General features: G+C 45.2%; 1 protein-coding gene across 1 annotated transcript; it reads right to left on the reverse strand.

Moving 5' to 3' along the window:
• Positions 1 to 8,846: 8,846 nt before the first annotated feature.
• Positions 8,847 to 10,211, reverse strand: LOC128911468 (D(1) dopamine receptor-like). Its single transcript, XM_054206422.1, has one exon. It carries the CDS (start codon positions 10,209 to 10,211, stop codon positions 8,847 to 8,849), a length of 1,365 nt encoding a protein of 454 aa, XP_054062397.1.
• Positions 10,212 to 10,596: the final 385 nt, after the last annotated feature.

Here is a 10,596-nt window from a genome sequence, read left to right on the forward strand (position 1 = left end):
GGCTTCCACTACAAACATCTTTAAAGTTACTTTATGCTCCGTCAGTAGCACAAGCTGTCAGCAGTACAGTGAAAATCTAGCCCCTTTTTGAAAGAAGCCTGCCATAAGCTGTTGTGTCCCCAAAACACCCGCTTGTCCCCAGTAATAGTTGCTCTGTGCGTTATGCTTTCTTGTGCCTTGTACGCTCGCCTTTTGCGAAGTCATTTAGGCAGCTATCTTGAGAACTATCTTAATACCTGTTAAAATCTAACCTTAAAAGGTTCTTGAAATGCAGCAGTGGTGCAGAACACTTACTGCAGCTCCAGCAATAAAAAATTGCCTTTGTTTTCAAAAAGAGTCTTCCTACGAGTCAAATGCTGTTAGGCTGGGTTAAAAGGTAGCCTAGGTGGCCGGACTGGCCCTGTGGGCAATACCTGTGGTCACCGCCAAAGTGCTAAGACAAAACGGGGGACCTCACAATATGCAGCTGGAAATGAAAAGTGGGAAAGTAAACAAAAGCAAAAGTGATCACTATTACCTTCTAAAACCTGTTTGAAAGGAGAACATCACACTGGAAGAACATCTGCATAAATGTAAGAGCAAACGTGGCTTTTGCTGTTCATGCCACTTACCCAATGATTTGGTTTCTGAAGGATTCTCCTCTCCCAAGCTGCTTCCTGGCCATTGTGGAGAAGACAGTGGGATGGCACGGTCAGTCACACAGCAAAAGAAGGGGCAGTCACAGGGCCAGCACCCCAATTTCCCGCACCACGCTGTTCCCTGAAGAGCCGCGGTAGCAGGAACAGACGGTGCCAGAAATAACGCAGCCATAATGCTGCCTGAAAGGACACCAGCAGAGCGCCTCGAGGATGTCCTCTTCATGTGGAACAGCCACTGTCCCCAGGTGCCAGCACCCTGGGAAAGGGACAGGCTTTTGAGAATATGGGCAAAGTCTTTCCTTTTTTTGAGATTTTCCGTTGACCATTGCTGCGGTTGTGAAAGGCCTAACAGCAGGAGTGACTGTAGCAGAGGGCCTTCTGGGTTACAATGGTGCAGATGTTTTCTTTTAAGCTCTTGAAGAGCTTTAGACCAAAGGCTGCCAGCACACCAAGGAGGTATCAGCTACTGTAATTCATGGCTTGGGGGCACTGGTACTACAGGATAAGCATGCTTAGAGTGAAAATTCTGGTTATTAATTACCACTATCAATCAATTTATTGCCACAATGAAGTTTGTCAGCACTAATATTCTGCTATAGTACAAAACATAAGAGGCAAAATGTCTAATTACCAGTTTGCTGCCTTGAAACTCAGCTCTGTTATATACTTCCATTCCTCTGTTAACAAATGTGCATCAAGAACATTTGCCGTGATGCTGCTTCTGATGACCATATTACTGATTTAGGCATTAGTAAACACTCCATGCTCTGTGTTATTTTATGCATTCATTTATTTAAACTACTCTGGAAAACTGATAGTTCTTATCACTTTGGGTTTCATCCATTTCCTGAAATCTAAATGGGACGTTAGACTTTTTGGACCGATCATCAAACAAAAGAGCAAATCCAGCTCTGTGTAGACAGTAAAGACCATTACTTCTTGTCAGGTTTTTAGTATAATCTCTAACTGATTGAGCTTTGTTACCAACAGCAAAAAATGCAACTAGTTTAACTTCATAACTTTATCATGTTATCTCCTGTCTGTTGCTATCCTGCATCACTGGGGTTTTTTTCCCCCCTTCCTCTAGTCAGGGTCTAGGGAGTTTTTCCTCTCATCCTAAAGCAGGTATCTTCACCTGCTCCAATAAATCCCTCTACACACATTGGACTGTTTGCTCTAGATCCCTATTGACTGCAATGGAAGCTGAGACAACTTGCTCACATGTAATTAGTTACCTTCCATGCAGAAGTCATCACAGGATTTGAGCCCATGAAATAGTGTATATAAGCTCCACGCAGCCACTTCAGATCTAAATACGAAGGGAGTAAAATGAACTGATGCATTCTCACTGAGGGTGGGTGCAAAGATGAATTTAATTAGTTTTAAAAATATATTAAAATGTTAAACTGCAGAAAACTCTATGAAAATGATCTTTAAAGAAAAAGGGGAACCTAGCAACGGTTTCTGCAAATTTTACAAATGGAAATGTCTTCTCACTACCTAAACTAAAATAAATCTGGCTCGAGATGAAATTCTGCTCCTCTGGTTGATGAAGATAAACCTACACTTTCCCCAGCATCTTCATTCACTTCATGCTATGCACATGTAAAGATCCTGCATACATGTCCACACTCTATTGCTGCCAGTGGTTCCCCTGCGAGGCGGTTTTCCTATCCTGTAACTAGTTAACTTAGCAAAATGTGAAATGCAGGCACAAGCCCCGGGTTTTCTAAAATGATTGTCTGATCAGACACAGGCAGGGACTGGTGAGGGTTAACAAGCCCAGGTCATAAGGATTATCATAAGGTGGTTTTTTTTCTCAAGCCAAATATGCTAGAAAAATTCATAACTCCAACAAGTCGTCTTGGTGCGCACCTTTGTGCCCGCCTTTGGTGTAAACGCGAATCGGTTCTTGAGCAGGAAATTGAGGAGTAGCCCATACCCGAGGGATGCGCCCTGCTGTATGTCCCTCTGCAGCAGGAAAGGGGAGAGGATTCAGGAAAGCGAGTTAAATTATAACAATGAGATAAATAAAGTTAAGAGTTATGTGGTGGGAGGCTGTAACCATGGTGATGAAGAGACTTAAGTACATCAGGGTCCAGGGGGACTGGACGGATAGTGCTTGACATCCAGAAAGGCACTTCAGCCCCCAGGTGAGGGGAAGAAAACAGTTTATGAAGAACAGAGAATTTTTCACACACAAATTTTTACTGACAAATATTCAACTGATTGAAATATACTTAATATGGTGTGCGTGGGTGCATCATCTGAAATCCAACACAAGAGGCATGATTTTGGCAAAGGCAAAACAACAGATGCTTATGGCAACCGAGTTTTGTAACAGAGTTCTCTTTTTGCTACCTAGGTCAGCTGTTTCTCACTGAAATTAAAGCTTTACTGAAATTTTAAAGCATCAGCTTAGTATCAGAGGGATACGAAAAAAATATATACGGTTGAACTATATGACCTTTGCTTCCTTTACATTGATATTTCCACTGAATTCAGCATTTGTTAAAGTTACACCCAGCTATAAACTTGTGGATGAGATTTAATATTTTTACCTTTATCATAGTAACTATATGGGCTAGTTACTAAATCAACCTATTCAATTTATTTTCCATTTGCACGTATATTTGGATGGACTTTCTAAGGACTGACATATTGTTATTTAGTCTGTATTCAACTTAGCAAAACAAATTACAACAATTTAACAAGAAAAAAAAAAGGAGGAGGAGGGAAGACTAATTTTGGAAAAATATTACCTCCTCTGATGCCTTGGAAATATATTTTACAATATAAAAAGGCCAAAATAACTTTCACAGCCTTTTGTGAATTGCCCTTCCTGAAAACATCCAGGTGGAGGAATCCAAAAGCTTATATAAAGCTTATATAAATATAAAGCACATCCATATGACTGTACTGGTTTCCACCCTGAGAAGTGGCTGCTTAGACTTTGGACAGTGGAACCATTTGTCATTTTGGTGGTGGTTTCCTTTAGATTTTCTCTTTTTCTGCTTTTCTTATTATTTAAAGATGGAGCAGCGGGATGTGGGAAGGAGGGGAAGAGTTAGAGCTGGAAACCCTTTCCCTCTGCAATATCCTCGTGTCTGCATGCATTGGTGAAGGAGAGAGAAGGTGGGGAACGTGGAAGACTTTCCTTGCAGATTGGATATATGGGTAGACTTCTAATCTGAGGGAAGGGGCAGAGTGGGAGGAAATCTAATTTTTTTAGGTTTTGCTCATTAGGATTTTGCTAATGGGGAATTTCTTTGAGAATGTCTTTCTCTGTTATTATGGTTTGAATTGTAGAATTGTCCCAAGGCTTTACATCTTCTCATGCTGCGTGGCATGTGCTTTTTGAGTCCCTTCTCATTCCTGGAACCGATACGCGCAGAGGCAGTGCTGTAGCTATAACAAGCTTCTGAAAGTCAGCGGCGATCTCTGAAAGTCTGTGTGTAATGCAAAGTAAAGCCCTACATAAATAAGATGACAGGCAAAGAGATAAGCAATAAACAACAGAACACAAAAATGTAAGCACAACGTCAAGGATGTACGTGTGTTGTAGTTAATCTTTTAAAAGTATTGCTTGGAAAGCAAGAAGACACTTTGCATCGGTGCGGTGTTCAAGTACATCTTTGCTGTCCCACTGTTGCCTCCTGCTAGGAAGGCGCTGTGTGTAGCTGGCGGTGGTACATTTGGTCTTAGATTGTGGAAATGTCACCTGGTATCTCTGCTGGCACCTCTGGCACAGAGGGGTGTGGGAACCAGCCTGGGGCTTTGGTGAGGACGGAGTTCTTGTCCTCACCCTGCTGTGTCTCCAGCTCCAGAGAGCTCTGCCTTGAACCTCACATTTCCTTTTCTTTGAAGAATGCTGATTACTTTTTAACCCTGTTGTCTAAGAAGGCATGCACGTATGCATGGAGGTATCTGTCTCTGTTTACCCCCATGACTAACTTTTAAACCAAATGAGCAATTTCAGAGAAATTGAACAGCAGGGAAAAGCTCTCAGCTAGATAAGCATCTCGGCAGCCACTCAAGGAGGCTACAGAGACATTGTCCCTATTTCTCGTGTGCAAGGTAATAGTGAGAAGGGCTGTCGTGTCGGCTCAGCTATGTAAGCTTTTAATTGACCACAAGAAGTTTGTATTCATTTCAGTTGTGTAGTAGAAAGAAGTAAGTGTTCTCGGGAGGCGTAGCTGGTTGAGAACTTTGTAGACTGACAGAAGGAAAGGGAGTGGGAATCATACGCCTGAACAGAGAAGACGTTTCGTGTACATCGTAAAGCCCTACTTTGCTGAACTGGAATGTGTTTTGATTTGAATGTTTAGACATTGGCTAATAAGAGTGTTTAGATAAGGTATCTGTGAGGTTGGACCGTTTTGACACCAAGACTATTTAAAAGCTATTTTTTAGGTCCTTGTGATGTTAATGGTATGTAAGTGTGGAACTAGTAGGCATGGAAGTGAACTGCTTTTAGTCTGTAAAATACCTTACATATATTGTGATGAATGCATACAGTAGTATGTAGATTTGATGGTCTGAGTTACTAGAAGTGTGGGGTTTTGTATAGCTGTAGATCTCCCTAAAACAATACCTTCATCATCTGTGATTCATTTTGTCCTGCCAAGCCAAGAAAGTTCTGACCCAGAAATGGATAACAAAGTACCACCAAGGTTTTGCTTTGGAAGGTATTTCTTTTGGGTGACTGCAATGGTGTAGGTAGAAAATAATTTTGCCTCTTAATTTCTGTTGAAGTAAACCTTTGGCTTTTTGTAATAATTTCAATATATTTCATCAGACTTGAACCTAACAATGCTAATTGAATTTTGTGTAATCTAACGTAGCAACTTGTCCTGTCATTAGAAAAATGTCAATTAGAAATCACAGTTAATCACTAAAAAAATATCTTGGGAAAATAAATCTTGCTCACTTACTGTTCACAGGACTGCGTGGTCTGTAGTATGCTTAACATTCAGGAGCCTTCGCAGTGTAGGAAAATAAAAATACATACAGTATCAATATTTATGTGTTATTAAATCAGCAACAGCAGAAGATGTAGTCTGAAGGGCTATGCACTGTAGCTTTCATATGAAGTACCTTCAGTAATATGCCACTTAAAATGAGTATAAACAGTTTATAACACACAATTTCTGAAATTTATTGCAGCCTTGAACATTACACTGCACTTACTACAATGGACCTTACAGCTGTAAACTATCGTAACGTCTATCATCTGCACATCAGTAATGACTATTATCAATTAGGTACAAACAACTATTTCCGTCATCACTTACAAAGAGGAATTTTAAATTGTCCCTTTAAAATGCTTCAGTAAAGACATTTTTTTTTTTTCTTCAGGTAAATATCGATTCATTTTCAGGTACAATCTGACCTGTTAATGCACCTTATTTAAACTATAGGCACAAGCACTGATACAAATAGCTTTTTCCGCTCTTAACACAAGTATGGTTTCATAAATCAAAGCTACCATGCATTTCGGCTTATTCTTAAGAGAAAATGTTATTCAAATATATTCATTGCTTAATTTCTGCCACCCACTCTGTCGTACACTAAGTTTCCATCACTCTGTGTATTAAGTCCAGGCTACTTCCTGGGCAAGACATCTCCCATAGGCATGGCAAACCTTGTGAGAAGGTAAATCTTTCTCTTCCAATATTATCACTAATAATGAGACTGTACACACACTTAAAAAAAAAAAAAAAGCTCCTGTGCATAATAATTTCATGTGTGGCCTTGACTGCCAGAAGACTGCCTGCCCACGAGAAGGGAGATGTGTGTGGGCAGGGAGAGTTGACTCTCTGAGGGATGGAACCAGCTGAAGATCTTGCAACAGAAACAGAAGTGGGAGGCAGCAAGGGAGTCACGCTGCAGGATAGCGTCTTATCAGGTGTGCCTGTATCTCCCTGGCATGGGTTTTAGTGTGGAGGGGGTGAGATGAGAACTCTCTCGCAGCTCTAAGATATAATTTGAGGGTTTTGGAGAAGATAAAAGATGCTGACACTCTTACAATACGTGTTTCTGGTTTATGTAAGAAGGAAGAAATGTAGCAAGGAAAATCTCACAAGTTGATTGACCCTTTAGCATCTGATTACATATACAGTTCACTTATGATAACCTAGAAAATAATCAAAGGGAATCAAAACAAAACCCACAGATCTTGTATCTCTTCTAAGGAAATACGAGGTTTACTTGAGGGTTGCACTCCAGATGAGGCACAAGGCATGCGGAATCATAGCTGCTAAATGCTAAGAAAAACGGGTAATCACTAAGAGAAGGGAAATACGCCAATGGGATCCTAAAGTTCTTATCTGTATGCTTTTTTGCGTTCAATAAAATAGCTAAGGATCATTGCATTAAAAAAAAAAAAAAAAAATCAAACATCTTAAGCTCAGTGCTTAAGGAGTTGTGTTGTCATAGTGAAGCAGGACTAGAAAAGATCCCAAGACACCATTACACTGTGCCTCTGCCCCAAGACAGGATTAACGCTGCCAATGTCCTCTCTGACAGATGTTTAGCAATATCATCTTAAAGACTTTTACTGAGAGAGATGTCATAACCTCCCTAGGCAATCTGCTCCAGTGCTTAATTATCCTTATTCTTAGGAAGTCTTTCCAAAGTCTCACCTTGGTCTTTCTTACAGTTAAGCCCATTACGTCTTGTCCTGCCAGTCTTGGCCATGAAGAACAGATTACAGTCACACACGGCTATTCATGAAGGACACATTCCTGAAAAGAGCAGGATAGCAAAAGCAGTGTTTCTTACAAGAATTACTGTGATGGAGGGAAATGCATATAGGGACTTAACTACACACGACCTAAATTCACAGGGAGCAGGATCACTGGGAGGAGAGTCTGGCTCTTCCAGCAGCTGGCTTTTCAGCATGGATCACTGTTCTGAAAGGTATCAGCTGTGCCATCTATAAGACCAAATGTCCAAGAAAACTCCTGCAGTGTAAGCATTCTTGATGTCTCTTTCTGGACAGTTGCATCTTCATCGTCTTCCTTAGATGAATCAAGGTCAATCAACTCAATCAGAGGTGAAGGACGGAAAAATGGGGTAATGATGGTGGTTAGTGGAGCACAGTATTAAACGGTCAGCAGTAGAACTCCTAAGTGGTGGACAGTTGTGGTGCTGCTGTATTCCCTTATTGTCTGCTGAACCCTTTTACGCATACAGAAATGATTGTCAAGTTCCCCCAGAATTTTATCTCCTGCAAGCCTTCCCGCACCCATTTGCTCTGCATTTTGCTGCTGTTCATTCTACAAGTAACGAAATGGGTTCAGAGAGATGACCTGGTGACTTTTTATTTTGTGGACCAGTTTGCTTTCTGGAAGGATCAGCTGCCTGAACTAGTAGGAGAAAGAAGGATTGCAGCTGCCTCAGCCGATAGCAGCTCTTAACTCACTCTGGAGTTGGAGTGTTAGTTCTCAAACACCATCCAGCTGTAACTTCAGCCTAATACAATCCTACATTTTCCAACATTTGAGGGTGAGGAAGATCCTAGCTCAGTATCATTAAGCCTGGATACCAAAGTTTGGCACCTGAACCTGTGTCTGGGGTCCGACACAAAAGCAACTTAATTTTCCAAGGTTTTGGGCAGTCTTTTGACTCAACATGAGATAGCGATGTTTTAACACAGCAATTTTTATTTAAGAGCCTAAACACAGATTCAGATGTGTAAATCCAGACAGGCAGCTTTGAAATAAACACAGAAATAAACACAAACCTTTAAGACCAGAACTATGCACAGGTATGATGTGAAAACATGAGAGGGGGAAAACATGGGTTTTAGCAATGAAGCTAAATCTAAGATTAATTTATATACATATTATTTATCTATTATAGAGTCTCAAACTATGAGTTGTTTTTATTTTGATCTAATTATCTCACTATTCTCAATAAATATCACAGGTTTGATTGAAGCTTGGGGGTGAACAAACGCACGGGAAATGTCCACTGACTGTGAAAGAGAGTAAGGGGCAAAGGTGGCCGTGGGAAGCAGTTAGTGTGTGGTTGCTATATGCTTTTGGGGTGGACTTCATACACCCGTCACCCCTCTGGGGTAAGAGCAGCAGGTCCCCATCCCTCTGGGATGGGACTTTGTTTGCTGGGAGACAGATGTATCCCATGTGCGGGCAGAGTGACCTTTCCCCGTGGGATGGCTGTGTGCGAGAACTGCGCAAGCACTTATCCCTCTGGAATGGGGTGATGGGGTCCCTCGCACCGACCAAGCCCCGTACAGGGGGTAATAGTTTCCAGGGAGAGCTCTGCCTCGCAATCAAATTGCAAAATGGCTGGTACCTGACGACTCTTGGGGCTGATGCCGGGGGAAGCCTGTGTCTGAGAAGCCACAGGCCTCTTCTCCATAGACATCTCCTCACTGCTGTCCTCGCCCTGAAGGCTTATGGCATGGGGTACGGGCTGCACCCAGGCAGTGATGGCAGGGGGGGGCACTGACGATGAGGCAGCTCCTTCCTTCTGGCAGGTGGTGTCATGGTGATAGGAAACCAGCTCATTGCTGAAGTTGACCCTCTCCACAGTGGATCTGGGTGTGCCACAGCAGAAGCACCGGCAGCCCAGCAGGTTGCTGAAAGCCCGCCTGAAGTCTGCGTTGAAAGCGTAGATCACTGGATTCACCGAAGAGTTGGCCCAGCCAAACCACACAAAGATGTTGAAGGTGGTTTGGCCAATGCAGGGTGACTGTCCTTCATGGTCACTCTCCCGGCAGAAAGGCAGCAGGCAGTTGAGCAGGAAGAAGGGCAGCCAGCAGCAAACGAAGACTCCCATTATGATAGAGAGGGTCTGCAGCACCTTGGTCTCCTTGCGCAGGGAACTCCGCAAAGAGGAGGTGGGCTCCTTGCCATGAGCTGGCCACTGCCCCCCTGCTCGCTCAAGGGTGGAGATGCGGCGGATCTGGGCCTGGGCAATTCGGTAGATCCTGGTATAGGTGATGATCATGATGGCCACAGGGATGTAGAAGCTGATAAGGGAGGAGGTGATGGCGTAGGTGCGGTTCAGGCTGACATCACAGCGGGGTGTCCCAGGCAGCCAGGAGCTTGGATATCTCACATCCTTGGCTTTGTGCCAGTGTAGCTGCACTGGGACAAAGGAGATGAGGATGGAGAGGGCCCAGGCCACAGCTATCATGGTGCACGCAAGGCGTTGTGTCATCCTGCGCTCGTAGCGAAAGGGGCTGGCGATGGCCCAGTACCGGTCCAGGCTGATGATGCAGAGGTGGAGGATGGAAGCGGTGGAGCACATGATGTCGAAGGCCACCCAGGTGTCACAAAAGCGGCTGCCAAAGAGCCAGGAGCCACCGGCCACCTCAGTGACCGCTTTCCAGGGCATCACCAGGAGGGCCACGCAGAGGTCCGAGACGGCCAGCGACAGCACGAACCAGTTGGTGACCTTGGCGCGCAGGTGTCGGAAGCGCAGGACGGCCAGGCACACCAGCGCGTTGCCCACCAGCGTGCTCAGCACCAGGGCGCCCAGCAGGCACCCGGTGAGGGCCCGCAGTGCCCGCGGGCCGCCCCCCGCCACCGCGCTCCCCATCGGGGGCGCTCCCCGGGGCCCCTCCGGCCGCTCCCGCCGGCGGGACGCCCCCCGAGGGGGCGGCGGGACCGCTGGCAGCCGGCGCCGTCCGGGGCTGGGAGGGCGGCCGCCGGCGGGAGCATCTCTGTCCGCCGCCTGCCTCAGTTTCCCCCGCGGGTTGCCTCGGAGCTACTCACCGCGACGGCTGCTCGGGGCCGCCCTCGCCGCGGCTCCTCCCGGCCCGAGGAGGGGACCGGCCCGGGTGCGGAGCGGGGGAAGGCGGCGGGGGGGAGAGCCGCGGTGCCCGCCCGGAGCGCTGGGGCGGCGGAGCAGCGGCTCGGACGGCCCCGCTGTGCCGCACGGCGGCGGCTGCCGCCCCGGTTCCCAGGCGCAGCGGAGGGGACAG

Source organism: Rissa tridactyla, chromosome 6 (assembly GCF_028500815.1).
Source record: "Rissa tridactyla isolate bRisTri1 chromosome 6, bRisTri1.patW.cur.20221130, whole genome shotgun sequence".
In the NCBI taxonomy this organism is placed as follows: Eukaryota; Metazoa; Chordata; class Aves; order Charadriiformes; family Laridae; genus Rissa; species Rissa tridactyla.

Bases quoted from the DNA above. Each gene is read 5' to 3' on its own strand.
- LOC128911468 (XM_054206422.1), bottom strand. From the start codon at position 10,211: ATGGGGAGCGCGGTGGCGGGGGGCGGCCCGCGGGCACTGCGGGCCCTC.